General features: G+C 51.8%; 1 protein-coding gene across 2 annotated transcripts; it reads left to right on the top strand.

Annotated features, from left to right (window-relative positions):
- Positions 1-182: 182 nt before the first annotated feature.
- Positions 183-18,135, top strand: Dhx38 (DEAH-box helicase 38). 2 transcript variants are annotated; one of them, XM_006974127.4, is made up of 27 exons: positions 183-322; positions 3,313-3,652; positions 3,977-4,164; positions 4,704-4,808; positions 5,533-5,680; positions 5,795-5,913; positions 6,089-6,165; positions 6,551-6,706; positions 7,139-7,300; positions 7,497-7,604; positions 7,926-8,038; positions 9,309-9,446; positions 9,748-9,934; positions 10,089-10,274; positions 10,536-10,676; positions 11,011-11,121; positions 11,215-11,331; positions 11,461-11,568; positions 11,962-12,074; positions 12,684-12,892; positions 12,988-13,142; positions 13,493-13,648; positions 13,742-13,876; positions 14,004-14,129; positions 14,587-14,682; positions 16,364-16,485; positions 17,666-18,135. In XM_006974127.4, exons 2-27 carry the CDS (start codon positions 3,330-3,332, stop codon positions 17,748-17,750), a joined length of 3,684 nt encoding a protein of 1,227 aa, XP_006974189.1. In that variant the 5' UTR covers positions 183-322; positions 3,313-3,329; the 3' UTR covers positions 17,751-18,135. The 2 variants fall into 2 exon arrangements, with proteins under 2 accessions (XP_006974189.1, XP_076428257.1); XM_076572142.1 differs by having other exon boundaries at positions 197-317.
- The last annotated feature ends 1,296 nt before the right edge of the window (positions 18,136-19,431 follow it).

Below are 19,431 nucleotides of genomic sequence, written 5' to 3'. Positions count from 1 at the left end.
CACGCCCACAGGCCAGAGGCGGGGTGTCCACTCTCACGCTAAGTACGATTGGTCGCGAGGAGACTTGGGGCCCAGAGGAAGACGCTGCGGCTTTGAAGGCGTGTTCACGTTGTTTCGCTCTGGCGTCCAGGAACCCTCGGTTTCTGGGCTGCTCTCGATGGTATTTTTGGACGGATAGAGGACCCCGCGCAGGGCATTATGGGACCATGATGGCCGCTTTCAAACAGCAGAATTTGCCTCTTTGAGACCGTCAGACCGAGCAGTGGCCGCGCTGGCGTCCCCAAATCAGGGGCAGAAGGTCCCGAGAGCTGTGCTTGGTGAGGTGAGGGTCTCTTCCTCTTTCCAGATCTGTCCTTCGGCCGCCATGGCGGCTCCAGGCGGCCTCGGTCGGTTCGCGGCGTAGGTTTTGGGCCCTGGTTTGAAGAGTTCCTCTTGTCCTTGTCAGCCAACTTTCTCTCCTCACTTGAGTGGTCTCGGACATCCAGCCTACCCCGGACTTTGTCCCTGTTCTGGTCACATCCCGGTGTTTGAGATCGAGGGAGCCGCCCTGCGCCCTCCCGCGTCTAGGACTACCCTAACCGGTTACCGGGTAGCTGGGAAGCCTGGATAGGGCTCCTGGTGCCTTCCTCCTTTCTCATAGAAATGTCTCTACTACGTCTGGTGGGTAATCTATAGGTAGCATGTTAGCTCCAAAGGACAGGGAATTTTTTTTTTTTTTTTGGTTTTTCGAGACAGGGTTTCTCTGTGTAGCTTTGCGCCTTTCCTGGAGCTCACTTGGTAGCCCAGGCTGGCCTCGAACTCACAAGAGATCCTCCTGGCTCTGCCTCCCGAGTGCTGGGATTAAAGGCGTGCGCCACCAACGCCCGGCGAATTTTTGTTTTTTTAAATCGGTATTGTTGAGAACAGCCATTGACTCAAGGATACATGAAGTAAGCGATTGCTGCCCAAGAAGTCCGTTGTGGCCTCTTTGCCACCGATCTGTCTCCATAATCTGGCCCTGGAATTCCAAAATTGCTATTTTGAGCGGCCAGTTAAGTCCTTCCTTGTCCTGTGCTGTGGATAACTTCTTGCTGTCCAGAGAAATGTTTGAGTCTTGTTCCCTTTTAATAAGTTATATTTATTCATTTACTTAAAAAAATCAGACTTTTAATTTGCCATTTTGGGGCTATAGCAATTAACAAGACAGACAGCCTCTCGCTTGCGTACAGATGACATTTTAGGACATAGGTCATCATTCAGGTAACTGCTGAGAGCCTGTGTGTCTCAGCCTTCCTGTCTAGATTTCCTCATGTGTATATAGAGTAACTTTCTTCTTTGTTCCACCTGATGAAATTTCCAAATGAAACTCTCATTTCTTCATCCCAGTTATGTTTGCAGTCCTCTTTGGTAGAGCGATGCATGTTAATTAGAATATGGCAAAAGAAGTCTAGATTCCAGAGGTACATCTTTTTTTTTTTTTTTTTTTGGTTTTTCGAGACAGGGTTTCTCCGTGTAGCTTTGCGCCTTTTCCTGGAACTCACTTGGTAGCTCAGGCTGGCCTCGAACTCACAGAGATCCGCCTGGCTCTGCCTCCCGAGTGCTGGGATTAAAGGCGTGCGCCACCAACGCCCGGCCAGCGGTACATCTTAATTGGAATGAGAATAATTATCTATAGGTTCATGCTTATAAGCAGGTGGTGTTAGGTAAAGATGAGTGTGTTATCAGCTGACCAACTGGGAGATCTTACAGTCTCTTAAACACTTTGCTGAAATGCCATTTCCTAACTTAATATTTCTCCTAAGTAAGTTTGGTGAACACATTGTTATTCAAGAGATTTTCCCTGCTATGGGGCACCTTTTTTTTTTTTTTTTCCCCTTTCCCACAAAACACTACTGATCACAGCAAAGCTCACCAAATGTGTAGAATATGGATGGTAAAATTATGGCCTTACACCTCTGCCCTATAGAACCTGTGGTTTAAAGGGGACGGGGATGGGCGGGTAGAAGAATGTATATAAAAAATTAGTAAGGAAACTAGTCAGTATACAGGAGCATAATATCAAATATGTAATAATGACATTGATGAAACAACTGTGGGTCATATACAGATGTTTGGTCTCAGAGTGGTTCTGTGGATTGTATAAAGTAAAAGTGATTGCTGTTTCACAGATGGAGAAGTAATAGCTAACCAAGGCAGCTGCTTACTTTCACAGAAGCAGAAAATAACAAGAGCCTGTTTTTGTTTTTTGCTTTTTTAATGTCTGTTATTAGAGAGGGATGTGCTGCTGCAGTTCACATGTTTGTTTGGTGTTTGGAGGATGTGATGGGGGATCTTAGAGATGGTTATTCTGACTCTTAAGTGGGAGAAAGTGTATTCTGTAGAAGGGTGAAATTGCAGGAGACTACATTAGATAATGGGTGGAGGAACACATATGTGAGCGAAGGTGGTGGGTATGAATGAATGAATATCTCACTAAATAGTCTCGCTGCTATGAAACTTACCATGTATCTCACACTAGCTTCAAACTTGCCATCCTCTGGAGCCTCAGCCTCCCAAGTGCTAAGATCACAGGTGTGTATCACCATGCCCAGCTCCAGAACCTGGATTTTAATTGAGGTTTCTGATTTACATCTGGTTTCCCCTATACTTCCTTTATAGTATTCCAGTAAGAAGCCCTTACTGAGGTTTATTCATGTCTGGATGATACCCTCTTGATCCTAGCATTTGCTGTGTGTGTGTGTGTGTGTGTGTGTGTGTGTGTGTGTGTGTGTGTGTGTATGTGTGTGTGTGTGTGTCTGTGTGTCTTGTGTCTGTGTCTTTCATGTATGTTGGGGTGGGAACTGGGAACCTTTTTGAGATTGTCAGTGATTTGTTGGGAAAGTCTGCGAAAGTAGCCAAAGGGGCTAGGAGATGGTTCAGTTGGTGAAGTGCTTTCTCACAATCATGAGGACCCAAGTTTTGATCCCCAAAACCCACGGGAAAGCCACGAGTAGAGGCACATGTGTGCTGAAGAGGCACAGACAGGCAGATCCCAGGAGCTTACTGACCAGCTAGCTTTGGCTGAATTAGCTCCCAGTTTATTGAGAGACCCTGTCTCAAAAAGGAAGTAAGGGAGCAGCTGAAAAACACACCTGATAATGACCCCTGGCCTCATGTGCACACAGTGCATGTGTACCTGCATGGACACACACTCTCTTTCTCTCTCTGATAGCAGAAGATGTCCTGGGCTCACTGTAGGGAGGTGGGCTAGCCACTCAAATGTACTAGTTATTCTGGGGTACAGCAGAGCTGAGTTTTCTTATGTCCAGTTCTAATGGTTTGCCTTCCTTCCAGAGAAATCAGAGCCTGTGATGGAGGACACTGGTGAGGATACCTCCATCCATCGGTTGGAAGGCACCGATCTGGACTCTCAGGTTGGTGGTCTTATTTGCAAGACCAAAAGTGCGGCCAGTGAGCAGCATGTCTTCAAAGCCCCTGCTCCCCGCCCTTCACTGCTGGGACTGGACTTACTGGCTTCCCTGAAACGGAGGGAGCGAGAGGAGAAGGATGATGGGAATGACAAGAAAAAGTCCCGAGTCTCTTCTTACAAAGACTGGGAGGAGAGCAAGGATGATCAGAAGGAGGCCGAGGAGGAGGGTGATGAGCAGGCTGGCCGAAGTGGCCGGAAAGACAGGTAAGGAAAGAGGGTAAACGTTGGTGGCCAGGAAATACTAGCCCAGGTTTATCTCAGTTCCTAAGACATGTAAGAGCTTTTTGATTTTATTGTGGTTCTATAATACTGGTGGCAGATAGGAATTGGTTAGGATTTGTGGGGAAAATTCAAAGGCATCCTAGAAGTGGATGATGGAGTTTAAATGCCTAGGTTCGTGCCATGTACAAGCCCTCAGCACCAGGAAGATGCATGGGAGAGGACATATTGCTTGTTGGCATACCCTGAGGTAGAGGGAAGTGTTTTCTTCCATGAAGGGGCCTTTCCCAGCTCATCTCCCTGTTTCAGGCATTACCGATCTGCTCGGGTAGAGACACCGTCCCACCCTGGGGGTGTGAGTGAGGAATTTTGGGAACGCAGTCGGCAGAGAGAGCGGGATCGGAGGGAGCATGGTGTCTATGCCTCATCCAAAGAAGAAAAGGATCGGAAGAAGGAGAAATCTCGGGATCGAGACTATGACCGCAAGAGAGACAGAGGTAAACTGCCCGTCACCTGTCCTGCTGCCCATTAGCATTTGAACCAGCAAGCCATTCTTTTCCTCTTGTGAGAACGTGTACAGTAATGCTCATTAATGGCCTGTAGTACAGCTGCTTTGCTTGTGTATGTGGTTCCTGTTTTATTGTGAAAACTGGGGATAAAGGAAATGATGGGTGACCTACTTAAGAAACCAGAGTTTACAGTGGCGTTGGTGATGGAGAAAGGACAGATTGTGGAACTAAGTGAGACTGGCCTGGACCAGCATTGTCTGTAGCTGAGGTCTGCTATACCACAAAACTCTTGATGATAGACACGTAACTGTCCACTTGTGGTTCTTGTTGGAAAGTAGCTGTTGTGTGAGTTTGACCCTTTCTATCCATTGAGAGAATGTGAGTGTGTGTTTCAGCCCACAGATCATGGGAGTGTGTGGTGGAGTACACCTGTGTGAGTGGGCGAGGCTTGTGCTTTCTGCCCAGTGCACATGGGTGCGTGTTAGTATGAGGTAGCCATTTTTAACCCCCTCATGTGGCTCTCACAGATGACCGGGACAGAAGTAGGCACAGCAGCAGATCAGAGCGAGATGGAGGCTCAGAGCGCAGCAGCAGAAGAAATGAGCCAGAGAGCCCTCGACATCGGCCAAAAGGTATTCTCAGCTGTCCTCTGGTGGCTGGTGAGGGCTCAGGGGCCTAGAGGGCGGAATGAGCGGTGGTCAGCTGTGTTGCCAGGCAGCGAGTTGGATTTCAGTGTGACCCTCTGAGTTAGGGGACCTGAGCAAGGTGGGTGTGGCCCTGTCCCTCTTGGGTGGATGTGCTTCCTGGGGGTATGGGCTGTTTGCCACAAGGCAGGTTTTTCAAACTATTTGTTTTAAGATGAAGAGGTTTGCAGAGAGAAACTGATTCCTTCAGTGTTGTGTTAAACAGTGAAAGCTGGACTATTTAATTCAGTCTCTTTAAAAATTGTCATCACTATCTTATCTATAGTAAGTAAGTACAAGGTTGTGAAATAGGGAAATAAGTAAGGGCTGTCACGATGGCCCTGGAGAAGCCTTGCTGCCAAGCCTCGTGATCTGAGTTATTTACCAGGACCCACATGAGGAAGGAGAGCTGACTCCTGAGAATGGTCATCTGACCGCTGCATTTGTGCTTGGCACATGCATGCGCATGAACACACACAGTTAAATAAATACATGTAATTAAGAAATAAGTTGGGAAACTAGGTATGGTGGTTTATGCCTATAATCCAGCACTTTGGAAGCTGAGGCAGGAGGATTGTAAGTTTGAGGCAGTGTCAACTACATAGAGTTATGCTGTCTGAAGTCATGTCTCATTGACATGGGATGTTTACTGTGGATGTCTCCTTGGCCCCAGATGCAGCCACCCCTTCAAGGTCCACCTGGGAAGAGGAGGACAGCGGCTATGGTTCTTCAAGACGCTCTCAGTGGGAATCACCCTCCCCAACCCCTTCCTATCGGGACTCTGAGCGGAGCCATCGGCCATCCACTCGCGATCGAGACAGGTGATGGATGGGTGGGGCAGCCAGGGCCGGTGGTGAGAGGGATGTGGCCAGGGAGAGTTGCTGCAGCTGGGGACATAGTTCAGCTTAGTGACAGCTGACCTCGACATTTCCCAGGACTGTGAGGAGCAAGTACTCAGATGACACACCTCTGCCAACCCCTTCCTACAAGTACAACGAGTGGGCTGACGACAGAAGACACTTGGGGTCCACCCCACGTCTTTCCAGGGGCCGAGGTAAGGCCTGGAAGGCAGGAGCAGAAAAACTGATTGGTCAGGGTGGAGGGTTTGGAGGGTGGGGATGAGGTGGGTGGGGGAGGCTGAGTGGAGGCCGCACTCAAGCGAGCAGTTTTGCAGTTCTGGTCCCGGTCAGCTGGAGTTGTGGACTGACCCTGCCCTCTGCTTCCTTTAGGGAGACGAGAGGACGGGGAAGAGGGGATCTCCTTTGACACGGAGGAGGAGCGGCAGCAGTGGGAGGATGACCAGCGGGTAAAGGGGCGTCAGGAGGGCGGACAGGAAGTGGGGGTGACTGTCCCTACGGGGGTGGGGAGAGGAGGTGTCAGAGCCAAGGGCTCTGAGGCCCGCCAGCAGGCCTGCTGTTCCGTTCAGAGCGCTGGACTTTGAGAGACGAGCTGCACAGCGAAGCTTTTGTACTGATGCAGCCAGTCAGACATGACGCCTGGGGTGGGACCTCTGGGGTAAATGTGAGTGGTGCTGGCATGGCAGCCTGCCCTGTCAAGTCAGAGCTGCCTGGTCTCCTCCTGGCCTTCTCCAGGTCTCTTGTGCTGACCACAGGCTGCTGCTGGTGTTCATGGACTTCTCACCAGCTGCTGTGGCCTGTCCCTGTCCTCATGCTTTGTCTCCTCCTCTGCAGCAAGCGGACCGGGACTGGTACATGATGGACGAGGGCTACGATGAGTTCCACAACCCCCTGGCCTACTCGTCCGAGGACTATGTGAGGCGGCGGGAGCAGCACCTGCACAAGCAGAAGCAGAAGCGCATTTCAGCCCAGCGCAGACAGATCAATGAGGTGAGGCTGCCGCGGGGGCCGGGCGTGTGGGAGGAGTCTCCCCGTGCCACGTGACGACACCAGACAGCTGGCTGTTTACAGACAGGGCCGGGTCAGATATACCCCAGGAGCAGGAGCAGGAGCGGGAAGCTTTGGGTAGCTTAGAACACCTACCTGGCTCCTGCTTCTCTTCTGCCACACTCTGAGAAGGGTCTGTGGGGAGAGCGGCATGGTGATGCCTGCCTCTGGGTGTATTTTGGTATCTGTCAGGCTTGGTCCCTAGCTGCCTCTTGGGAAAAAGGGCTGCAAGTGCCTCAGCTTTGGTGGTGACTTCTGTCTAAGGACACCACAGGGTGTGGGTCCATTAAGACTCTGTCACGTGTGGACTTGCCAGTTAGCCTTTCGAGATCTCTCTTAGTTGCAGGCTGAATGTGGCTCCCTGTGTCCCCACAGGATAATGAGCGCTGGGAGACGAACCGAATGCTCACCAGTGGGGTGGTCCATCGGCTGGAGGTGGACGAGGACTTTGAAGAGGACAACGCGGCCAAGGTGCATCTGATGGTGCACAACCTGGTGCCTCCTTTCCTGGATGGGCGCATCGTCTTCACCAAGCAGGTAGGCTTCTTTCTGGGGCCAGGGACTTGGAAGTTGGACAGCACTGGAGAGCACTGGGAGGATGGAAGGAAGGGCTGGGTGCAGTCATGTGCCGAGTCCAGGGGCTAGTGACTCTTTACAGGGCCTGTGAACAGCAGGCCGTCTGGTCGACGTTAGTGACCGGTGGGGAATTTCTCTTCCTCCCCTATGCCTGCAGCCAGAGCCTGTAATCCCAGTGAAGGATGCCACCTCAGACCTGGCCATCATCGCTCGGAAAGGCAGCCAGACCGTCCGCAAACACAGGGAACAGAAGGAGCGGAGAAAGGTTGGTACCCTGCCGCTCGGGCTGAGGGCCACGCGGCTCTTTTCTCAGTCCTGTTAAAACTCAAGACTGCACGGCGATCCCACCGGCAGTCAGAGGACGTGCTTGTGTGAATCGAGAAGCAGCCCAAGGAGGGTACTGTGCTCTACTCGGTCCTTAGTTTAGGCGACCACGGGGCCTGGTGCCGGGCGCTGGAGGCTAGAGATGTGTGGCTTGGTGCTACCAGTGCCTTGTGGGATTTCCTGTCTGCCAGATGACGCCTGCTCCCCACCGGCGTTGTTCTTAGCAGAGGATGCGCGACTTCCCTCCTCTTGTCTTCTTCAGGCTCAGCACAAGCACTGGGAACTGGCAGGGACCAAACTAGGAGACATCATGGGTGTCAAAAAAGAGGAAGAGCCGGATGAGGCTGTGACAGAAGATGGGAAAGTGGACTACAGGTGGGTCGGCTGGCCAGCAGCAAGTGTGCTCAAAAGTGTGCCTCGTGCCTCCGAGTCTTCAATGGTTTTGGTCGGTTGTCCCCTCGGGTCTCCTGTCTGCTGACGGTAGACGACTGTAGACTGACTGCCCTGGGGACTCCTCCCGCTGTCCCCATTGCTGCTGCAGTGACGGTCGTGTAGACTGAGGTCAGGGAGGTGAAGGACTTGGCTCGAGGGCACCCAGCGAGGAAATGGTGGTTGAGTTCAGCCCCAGACAGTCCTGTGGGGGACTCCCTGCTCTTTGAGGTGTTCCACGTGGGAGGGCAGCTTTCTTTCCTCGGTCGGACTTCAGTACATTGGAGGAACTGGTTTTTAAGTCCGAGAGGCTCTCTCTTTTGGTAGTCCGTTATCTGTTCATGGAGGTTTTTACAGCGGTTGAGTCCCTGCTTAGTGGAGTCCCTGCACTGGGTGGGCACTAGACTCACGTGCCCCTTTCTCTCCTCATCCTTGGAGTAATGCCATGTCCCCATGGAGACATCATCTTGACCTGGTCGTTCTCTAGTAGTTCTGTGTGAAGTGTCGCAAATAAAAGTTGGTATTACTGGTCAGCCCTGCTGGGCTCTGGGTCATTTAGTCCCTTACGTTTCAGTGTCAGGTGACCGGATAGACTGAGTGAAATTAGGAATAGAAACTTGAAGGAGCTTGGGGCAGAGCTGAGGGAGGAAAGGACTCTCGGGGAAGGTGGGTGGGATGGTCTAGGGTGTGACCATGTATCAGACACTGATTACTTACATAGAAACAAGACAAATATAAGTGAGCTGTTCTCACAGTTCTTTGAAAGTGAGGCCTTGGCACTGTGAGCCCTATTAAGGGAGGGAGGAGTTCTGATCTATGTCCTTTACTGTAGCCAGAACTTGGAAGATCTGTGGCTGTGTAAAGGGGTTGCCCAGGATCTTCTGTCTAATTAGTGACCTGCTGGTTAATTTCAGCTCCTCTTCTGGCCACACTTTGTTTAGGATGGGCGATCCTCCCATCTTGAAGGTCTGCTCCGATCCCTGTCAGCTGTTTGGTCAGGGCTCTGGACTGTGTGTGATGGGTGACGGAGTCTTGTGCCATTGGCTGCTCCTTAGGCCCAGTGAGATGCAGTCTTGGATGGCCAGGCTGCTTTGGTGTCTAGGAGGTTGATTGCTTCTTGTCGCAGTTGTTCACATTCTTGGGAGCGAGAAGGAGGGCAGCTAACTTACCCTGAGGGACAGTGTGGGGAGATCATATGTGCTATTGCGTTTTCCAGGACTGAGCAGAAGTTTGCAGATCACATGAAGGAGAAAAGTGAGGCCAGCAGTGAGTTTGCAAAGAAGAAGTCCATCTTGGAGCAGAGGCAGTACCTGCCCATCTTTGCTGTACAGCAGGAACTCCTCACCATCATCAGGTAATGTCCGGAGGCTCCGTGGCCCAGGGAGGGGCGTCTCGTGGGCAAGGGAAATAGTGTTTTCCCAGTGGATTGGCTTAGGGTATGCTGCATGAAGTGATGTGACCTTACTTCCTTTAGTGCTTCAGGTTCAACGTGGCTGTGTCCAGACATTTCAGGTTGTAGTTTCTTAAGAGGCTGGCTTTTGGTGAAGCTAGGCTTTACCAGTGGCAGCAAAGACTTCTTAAGGCTTCTTGGGGAGTTTTCTCGAGAGTGGCTTTCCACTCAGGCTGCTCAGTGCTTTGCTTGCTCTTCCTTGTAGAGATAACAGCATTGTGATCGTGGTTGGGGAGACAGGGAGCGGCAAGACCACTCAGCTGACCCAGTACTTGCATGAAGACGGCTACACGGACTATGGGATGATTGGCTGCACCCAGCCCCGGCGTGTGGCTGCCATGTCAGTGGCCAAGAGAGTCAGCGAAGAGATGGGGGGAAACCTTGGAGAAGAGGTGAGTGGGCATGAGGTCTGAGCCATGTAGCCTTTTCCTGATAGCTTCTGCCATTTGTGCTGGAGGCTGTGGTCTGCTTAGGCTGGACCCCAGTCCGAGGGGGCTCACCGTGAGTTAGTAGTGGCTGCTTTCTGAGCTGTGTCTCTGCCCCCAGGTGGGTTATGCCATTCGCTTTGAAGACTGCACTTCTGAAAACACCTTGATCAAATACATGACTGATGGGATCCTGCTCCGAGAGTCCCTCCGGGAGGCTGATCTGGATCATTACAGTGCCATCATCATGGATGAGGCCCATGAACGGTCCCTCAACACCGACGTGCTCTTTGGGCTGCTCCGGGAGGTAAGAGCTCTGGGGTCTGTTCCTTCTGTGGCTGAGGTGCTCCAGGTGAGTTCCTCTGAAGGTCCCAGGTCGCCTGCTCAGTCCTGCTGGTGTCTTTTCTTACTCAGCTGAGTGACTTGTGGTTCATGGTTCCATCATTCAGTCCAGGGTTGATAAACCTAGTGCACAGCTTTCCCAGCTTTGGCTTCTGCTTTCTCTGTGGTAACAAGCTGAGGCTGTAGGCCCACGCCCACAGGCGCCTCTGTTGACCCCTTCTCGTAGGTCGTGGCTCGGCGCTCAGACCTGAAGCTCATCGTCACATCAGCTACTATGGATGCAGAGAAATTTGCTGCCTTCTTTGGGAATGTCCCCATCTTCCACATCCCAGGGCGTACCTTCCCTGTTGACATCCTCTTCAGCAAGGTACAGAGCCCCCTGTCCTTTGGCGTGCTCGGAAAAGGCAGCTGGAGGAGGTGGGGTGCGGAGCTGGGGAAGACGTAGTCAGTGCCATGGGGCAAATGGGGCAGCCTGCGGCTCCAGAGATCCGGTGGACATAGCCCTGTGCTCTGAGGAAGGCTTTATGTCCTTGTTTCTGAAGTCAGGGGCCTAGGGAGAGACCAGCTCTAATTGTAAGGGCCACAGCAATCAGCCTCATCCAGTTCTGCAGTCCAGACAGGTGACAAAGCTGTGTGTCCTCTGGGGGTTGCTGGCCTGTGCTGCCATTGTACCCTCTCACTGCCCTCTGTTGGTGTTGCAGACCCCACAGGAAGATTATGTGGAGGCTGCGGTGAAACAGTCCTTGCAGGTACACCTGTCTGGGGCCCCTGGAGACATCCTTATCTTCATGCCTGGCCAAGAGGACATTGAGGTGCGTGCTTTGGCCCCCACTGGGGCAGATGGGTGAAACCTGTGCATGAGAGTTTGGGCCTCCAGGGTCTCATGACTTCTTCCTGTGCCTTAGGTGACCTCTGACCAGATTGTGGAACACCTGGAAGAGCTGGAGAATGCGCCTGCCTTGGCTGTGCTGCCCATCTACTCCCAGTTGCCTTCTGACCTCCAGGCCAAAATCTTCCAGAAGGTGTGATGGGGACCTTTGGTGTCCTACAGAGGAGGGCAAGAGCAGGTGGGGAGTGGGCTTTTGCTTGTTCAGTCTTTCTTTCCTGAAGACTCAACTCTCTTCCTGCATGTCCTGATTGGTTGGCCCTAGGCTCCAGATGGCGTCCGGAAGTGTATCGTTGCTACCAACATTGCTGAGACATCTCTGACTGTTGATGGCATCATGTTTGTTATCGACTCTGGCTACTGCAAGTTAAAGGTAAGGAGTGATACAGGAGGTTGGACTCTGGGTCCTCACCCAGAGTGAATTCAGCACAGAGGCTCTAAGTCAGGCCCTGGTCCACCCCGTTAGGTGCACAAGAGAGTGGCAGCGGTGTTGGTTAACAGTGAGCCCTGATCTTGCCACGTGTTTGGTTCAGCTAATCCTTGTGGTAGCTTGATGGTATAGATAATTGAAGCAACTCTGTAGTGGTCACAGAGCCGGTATCGATGGAGACTTTCTTGAGTCTCCTGGCTCTAAAATGACAGCCAGTTGAGTTGCTAAGACACTTCTCTGTGGTGAGTAGTAGCGGGGTTTGTCTTTCTTTGTCTCAGGGCTACTTTTCTTTCCCCTCACTCTGTCCTTAATCAGTTCTTTTGTGTACCCTACTAGGTCTTCAACCCCAGGATTGGCATGGATGCTCTGCAGATTTACCCCATCAGCCAGGCCAACGCCAACCAGCGGTCAGGGAGAGCTGGCAGGACGGGCCCAGGTCAGTGTTTCAGGTAGGAGCCCTGTGCTAGCCTGCTTCTTAGGGCAGTGCTGGGACTACGGACCAGAACCCTGGACCCTTCTCTGGTGCTGGCCCTCCTTAGAGCTGCCACTGGGTGGTGCCGATGAGTGGAAGCAGTCTTCCCAGGGGTTTCTGCCCTGAGACAGTTCTGTAGGAAGGGACCTGCAGCGAACAGCAGCAAAGACAGCAGGCCCACTCCAGAGGCTGGGTCTGAGTAAATGGTGATGCTTTTTCACTTGCCTGATTACTTTTTCTCCTCTGTTTTTATGACTGAAAAAGAAGAATGCATTCACTAGAAATCCAGCAAATACATAGAGATGTTAAGACAGTAAACCTTGCTGTAATTCTAGGCTTAGGCACTTTGGCTCCCCCAGGCATATAGGAGGCTCCAGCGGAAGAGCCAGGGTTAGAAGACGGGTTGAGCAGATAGAAGTGGGTGGCGCAGGTCCCTGCTCGTAGGACTTGTTGACTGTTAGGATGAGGCTCTTGAATAGTATATTCGGTGTTCTGCTGTGTGGTTCCTGAGTGTAGCCAGTCATGGGAGAGGCCGGCAGGCCAGCCTGGGGCAGGTACAGCCCAGTCATTGGCTTCTCCCTGGCAGACTCTACACACAGAGTGCTTACAAGAACGAGCTCCTGACCACCACCGTGCCTGAGATCCAGAGGACCAACCTTGCCAATGTAGTGCTCCTGCTCAAGTCCCTGGGGGTGCAGGACCTGCTGCAGTTCCACTTCATGGACCCGCCCCCAGAGGACAACATGCTCAACTCCATGTATCAGCTCTGGATCCTCGGAGCCCTGGATAACACAGGTGCATGGCCGGGAGCTGCTGGGGCCTCGAGGGACTGGCCCGCTGCTCGCTTTCATCCTCTGTACACTGCATTTCTGCCTTTGTTTCCGCTGTAGGTGGTCTCACTTCCACGGGGCGCCTGATGGTGGAGTTCCCACTGGACCCGGCTCTCTCCAAGATGCTCATCGTGTCATGTGACATGGGCTGCAGCTCTGAGATCCTGCTCATCGTCTCCATGCTTTCAGTCCCTGCCATCTTCTACAGGCCCAAGGTAGGAAGGCGGCTTCTCTCCCCAGAGGGCTCGAGGGATCATTTGATCCTGTGTGTTCCGGGCATGGAGATGCTGCCTTTGCTGTCTTCTCATAGGGAGAAGTGGAGGAGGTGGGAGGGCTGCCTCAGTGGTCCTCACAGTGTTCTGGAAATTTGCAAGACCATCTTTGATCTCTTAGTATGGTTCTGCCTGAGACCTAAGGTTTTAGTTTATTTTATTAGAAGTTATTTTTATTTTGTATTGTTGGGCATATTGACATGTTGTCAGGTCTAGTGTGAGAACCTTGGGATATGCACTATGGGTCTGGCCTCCCTGTGCCTATATTTAAAGGTCCCTGTTTCTTTCCCTAGGGCAGAGAGGAGGAGAGCGATCAAATCCGGGAGAAGTTTGCTGTCCCGGAAAGTGACCATCTGACCTACCTGAATGTCTACCTGCAGTGGAAGAACAATAACTACTCGACCATCTGGTGCAATGACCATTTCATCCATGCCAAGGCCATGCGGAAGGTGGGGCAGCAGCCCAGAGGGGCACAGTCTGGAGGAAGGGGTGGTATGGTGGAGGGGAGGGCTCCATCCTGTCTTGTCTGTGTCCTGTTCTAGGTTCGGGAGGTAAGGGCCCAGCTCAAGGATATCATGGTGCAGCAGCGGATGAGCCTGGCCTCGTGTGGTACTGACTGGGACATTGTCAGAAAGTGTATCTGTGCTGCCTATTTCCACCAGGCAGCCAAGCTCAAGGTGAGCCGAGGAGCCACAGAGCTCTGGCCCCTTTTGACACCTGTGTGCAGGCAAAGTCCTTTCTCATGCAGGTTGTAGCTTGTGTCAAGACGGTGTTGGTGATGTGGCCACCTGTTTTCTCTTCTAGGGGATTGGGGAGTATGTGAACATCCGCACAGGGATGCCCTGCCACTTACACCCCACCAGCTCCCTCTTTGGAATGGGCTACACCCCCGACTACATTGTGTATCATGAGCTGGTCATGACCACCAAGGTGAGTCTTGCCCGAGGAGTTCCAGTTTTGGGGCCCACTGACTGGAGCTAGGGCTTTGCAACCCTCTTCTGTCTTGAATAGAGCTCTGGAGACCTGAGACACCTGTTTTTTTCTGCAGGGCCTTTCAGGCTGCTCTTCAGCTGGGGTTCTTGTGGGAATATTATCAGGTTAACGTGTAGGAGTACAGCGGCCTCAGCTGTGCCAGAGGATCGCCCCCTGCTGGTGCCATCGGAGGGGCTTTCTGCATGCCTGGGCTTTCCTGTTGGATGCTGAGGGCTGTTCCTCAAGCATAGGGGATTGTGGGTGGAGAAGGGATGACAATTCCAGTGTCCCTTGCATTTTCCAGCCTCACAGGACTAGCAGTGGGACCCTTCTCACGTGACTCGTCATCGTGAAATCATGCTGGGAAGGACATGGCTCCCCTGTGACCTCTACCCTGTTGCTTTTCTGCCCACAGGAGTACATGCAGTGTGTGACCGCTGTGGATGGAGAGTGGCTGGCGGAGCTGGGCCCGATGTTCTACAGTGTGAAGCAGGCAGGCAAATCTCGGCAGGTAAGGGCCCTGTGCTTCCAGGCGGGTGCTGTTTGCCTGTGGGCAAGAGTTTCCTTCTGCCTGCTGTAAAAGGCTTGTTACCGTCTGACCCCTCACCTCTCTCCCCAAGTGTAAAAGCTGCGACCTAGCCAGCCTGCCTGTCTGGTATTCTGCACTCTTCTGGTTGGTTGGTCAGCTGGGAGTTTTTTACTTTATAAACTTAATCAAAAACTTCAAAAACTCATAAAACTAGACAAAATACTATAATCACTGTAATTAACTAAATCTCTCATTCTCTGAAAGTGAAATGTCTTATTTTGCTCATTTTTTTTAACCCACCCCCTGCTCACCCTTCTCCTCCTCCCAGAACATTGTAAAGTGTGCCTCCAGATATTGTTATTTTTATCCTTAAGTACTTGGGATGAGTAGGACTCATTTCAACAACGTCGCTTGTGTGACAGTATCACTCCTCACAGCTGCTCTCCCGTGTCTCCCAAGTCTCCATTCCTATCCAGGAGTTCCCATTTATCTCAGATAATGTCCCACAATTGAGTGACTTGAATTGGGGTGGGACATTGCCGGGGTGTTTATGTGCGTTAATACCTTCGTTCTGGTACAGGATCTGCTTTCTCTCTATGACACTGATTTACTGAAGCAATTGTCATCTGTCCCATGGAATGTTCCACAGTGTGCATTTGGCTGATCACTTCCTTTAGTGGTGGCTAACGTGTGTCTCTGTCGTGTATGCTTCGGTAACTAAAGGCCTGATAGGCCCTGGTTCATGTGATGACGCATACATGACCCAGTTTTGATGATGCTCAGATGCAGGTGTGGTCCCGGTTGTGCCAGCTTGCCTCTGTTCGTCTCCTCTACCCATGACTCCATCCCAGGGGTTGGTGTCTGCTAATGAACAACACTTTAATCTGTTGGGTAGGGGTGGAAAATGTGGCTCTGCTTTTGCATTCCCACTTTGTCACATAATTATCTCCACACTGGGACAGACACAACTTCCTTTCTAGCCCCGTGATTTCCGTGTCGCTCCTGGCATGGTTTTGACCTTGACTGGAAGACCGTGTGGACCGGGCTGTGGTGTAGTGTAGTAGTGAACCGCTAGCATGCCTTCAGTCTTCAGTACTGCCTGGAGAAGAAGGGGAACCTTGACTTGGGGCTGCCTTGGCAGTTCTTGGGGCTGGAGGGGAAGCTCAGTGGGTAAGAGTGCCTGCTGGGTAAGCATGGGGACTGGGGTTCAAATCCCTAGCACTCATAAAAAAGCTGGGAATAGCCACGCACATCTGCAACCCCATTGCTGGGGGTCAGAGACAGGTGGGGCCTGGAGCCCCAAGGCCAGCCTAGCTGAAGGCTAGCCTTGGTGAACTTGAGACTCGGTGAGGGACCCTGTTTCAAGGGAATAACGTGGCGAACAACCAACAACACCATCCCCCTTTGGCTTGTGCGTGGTTCATGCAGCCACATATGTGTACACATGTGCACGCATGCACTCGAGAAGAGTGTCAGTACTTACTGGCTTGTGTGGAGTGCTGAGGGGCGACTGGCTAGGACTGAATTATCCAGTGTCTATCTTGAGTATTTTGCAAAAGTCCCGAGCTGCAGAAGGCCAGGTGCCCTTGGTGCTGGGACGTAGAGAAACACAGGCCCCAAGCAGATGCAGCCTCTGCAACCAGTCTCCTTTGCCTTTTTCTAGGAGAATCGTCGGCGGGCTAAAGAAGAAGCCTCTGCCATGGAGGAGGAGATGGCCCTGGCCGAGGAGCAGCTGCGTGCCCGGCGGCAGGAGCAGGAGAAGCGCAGTCCACTGGGCAGTGTCAGGTGAGGCTTGGCCTTGGAGATGCACCCGGGGCCAGGCAGGTGCTAGGTCGGTTTTAAGAGAAGTTCTCAGTTGAAAGGGGAAATTAAAGGGAGGTGGCTTTGTGCTGGGTGGTCACACGTGGAGGTGGTAGTTGGACAACGTGGAACTGTCCACTGCAGTTCTTAGCCATTATTCTATAGATTCAGGGCCTGGAGTGGGCTGGAGTCTTGGGGTGGATCTTACAGCTTTATTGTCAGGCAAGGGGACTGAAAAAACATCCCAGACAGGAGAGAGCCTTGGGCTCCTGCACCTGTGCTGATGTGACGCCTGGAGTTAGGGCAAACCTGACAGCGAGGGCACTGTGGTCTGTCCTCACGTCACCCGGCACCAGTGAGTTTCCTCTTTAGATCTGGGGTTCCCACGGGCGTGCTCTGCTTTCTGGAGTGATTCGGGGACTCAGGACAGTTCAGTGAATAGGTTTATTACTGAAAACACGGAATCAGCCGAAGGGAGAAGGGTGTGGAAGGAGGACAGGGTGGATCCTAAATGTGAAGACTCATTCCTCAGGGCCGTTACCCTGGCACATTGATTTGACTTTCAGGCACACTCCAGTGAGCTTTGGTGCTCATGGTTTTTAACTGGGTTCTGTGACATTGGCATGGATGGTTGAATCATCACCACCAGTGGTTGAACTCATCGTCTGGTCCTCTCCCCCACCCCGCCCGCTCTCCAGGGTTTAGGCTGGTACCACGTGGCTCAGAGCCTCAGCTCTCAGCACATTGCTGGTCTTTTTGGTCAGGCCAGCCAGCTCCATCTTACTCCAGGTGAACATGAGCTGTCAGGAGTGTTCTGAGGGCCCTTTGTGAGTAGCAGAGATGCCCTGGTCACTCGGCTAATTCCTCTGGGGACAAGGACAAACCCAAGTGGTGATCTCCTTATCTAGGGGCCACAAAAGGAGTTGTCTAAAAACAGATTGTACATGTTCCTTAACAGATGTCAGAGGGGCGTGACTTCCTTTACTGCTCTGCTCACTGGGGATGGAGAACAAAGGGGGTGTAGAGTGTGCTGTGGATGAGGTCCTTCAGCCTTGGAGCTGCTGTGCGTCGGGTCAGAAACAGCAAGGCCTCGAGGCCTTTGGTCCTGTTGGACCCCTGCTCAGGGAGAAGCATTGTTTCCCACCTCCTCTTTCTGTGTGTCCAGGTCCACAAAGATCTACACTCCAGGTCGGAAGGAGCAGGGGGAGCCCATGACACCTCGTCGCACACCAGCCCGCTTTGGACTGTGAACTGGGCTGTCCAGAAGACGGCAGCCAGGGACTGAGCTCCGAGCTCTCCAGCCAAAGTGCTCTAAGGACGTGGACACAGCCTCTCATCTGTGTGTTCATCTAGTCTGGGGCAGTTCCTGCTGAGTCAGGCTCTGCCACAGGAAGAAGCATCCCTGATGCAGGGCTTGGCAGGAACGGACTGCAGAGTGAATAAGCAGCTGCTTGAGCAGCAGGAGGTGGCTGGGCCATCGCATCCTCATAGCCTGTCTCCAGGACACTTGGTGTATGAGCAACTTGCTGCGACTGAATCTTTTTTAATCCTTGTGTAAAGTAGCAGGATAGAAGCAGAGACGCTTGTAATTTGGTTATCACTCGGGATTTGGAAATAAATATATTATTTGTAAAATGTGATTGCATTTTTAATTTCCTTTCTCTTTGACTGCTCTTATCTCTGCAATAAAGACAGGAGAGGCAGATTCCTTGTCCTTCCTGTCCTTGGATAGATCTTTCTAGAACCTTAGCTCTGCTATCTCTACCTTATTCTGCTGATGGGGTTGCTTTCATGGGGGCATGAGTATGTGGAGTATGTGTGTACACATCTTTATGTGCTTATGTGCATATATGAGTGAGTGTGCATGCACATGGGTATGTGTGAGGAGGCCAGAGATACTACTCATCTTCCTTATTTTTTCATGGGTAACGGGGATCTGACCCCATGTCTTCATTCTCATGTGATGAGCACGTCAGTACTGAGCCAGTTTCCTAGCTTATGGGCAGGAATTCTGGAGGTGGGATTGACTGAGTGGGAGCCCCTTAGGTGGAGAGACTTGAGAATGGCTCAGGGCATCCAGCGCAGGACAGGCCAAGCTCTGTGAATCCCAGCTGTTTCTGAGGCTGGTAGGCAATGGTGAGGCCTACCTTGATGGCCTACTAATGGGAGGGAGGGGAGCAGGGCCTTGGTTTAGCCTTCCCAGGGGAGTTGGCTTCTTTACAGAGGTGCATGCTGTTTAGAGGCTTCCACCTGCTTGCTTGGGTAACGTAATTTTGGCGCTGGGTGGGAAGTCCAGAAGAAGGTGGCTTGGTAGGGGACCCATGTACAGGTTCAGGCTTAGGATACAGTAGTACAGAAGAATGGATTCTAACTGATAGATTTATGACTGATAAACAGAGACTGTGGGCACAAACCCCTTTACATGTTCCTTTAGATGAGGAAACGGGATATTAGAACTACGGGTCTGATGCACCTTTAAAAGTCAGGAAGTCCTGGCCAAGGGCACAGGTGCCACAAGAAGCATGGACAGCCTCCTGCAGGTCTTCCTGGAGGTGACTTTGTGTTAAAGCTGCTGGCTGCCTGGGATTAGGTCTGGACCTGTGTCTACAAGGTTTTCATGCAATTACAGATACTTTTCTTTGTAGGGCAGTTTTATCTATCACTGGTTCTTACTGGCTTCTGGTGATGGTTCTCTTTTAGTGGACAGAAACATTTCTAAAAATGTCCTGTGGTCTCTGTTTAGACATGACCCTGAGGTGAACTCCTACCACTTCGGACTTGCTGGAGTGAGGGCACTGGTTCCTGTGTAGTCTATAGAAGATCCCTGCTAGGGACCAGGGACTTTGTTCTCAGTCATCTGTGTTTACCCTTTGTAATAGAATTCATTTTATATATGATATTAAATAAAAACTTCATTCATCTGCATATTGA

The sequence above is a fragment of the Peromyscus maniculatus genome, chromosome 5, assembly GCF_049852395.1.
Source record: "Peromyscus maniculatus bairdii isolate BWxNUB_F1_BW_parent chromosome 5, HU_Pman_BW_mat_3.1, whole genome shotgun sequence".
NCBI lineage: Eukaryota > Metazoa > Chordata > Mammalia > Rodentia > Cricetidae > Peromyscus > Peromyscus maniculatus.
The sequence above is the reverse complement of the archived record's forward strand: the minus strand, read 5'-3'. Positions and strand labels throughout refer to the sequence as shown.

Coding starts and splice junctions, on each gene's coding strand:
- Dhx38 (XM_006974127.4), top strand. CDS start 3,330: ATGGAGGACACTGGTGAGGATACCTCCATCCATCGGTTGGAAGGCACC. Junction 6,707..7,138: donor AGCGCAGACAGATCAATGAG/GTGAGGCTGCCG, acceptor GTGTCCCCACAG/GATAATGAGCGCTGGGAGAC. Junction 9,935..10,088: donor GGGGAAACCTTGGAGAAGAG/GTGAGTGGGCAT, acceptor CTCTGCCCCCAG/GTGGGTTATGCCATTCGCTT.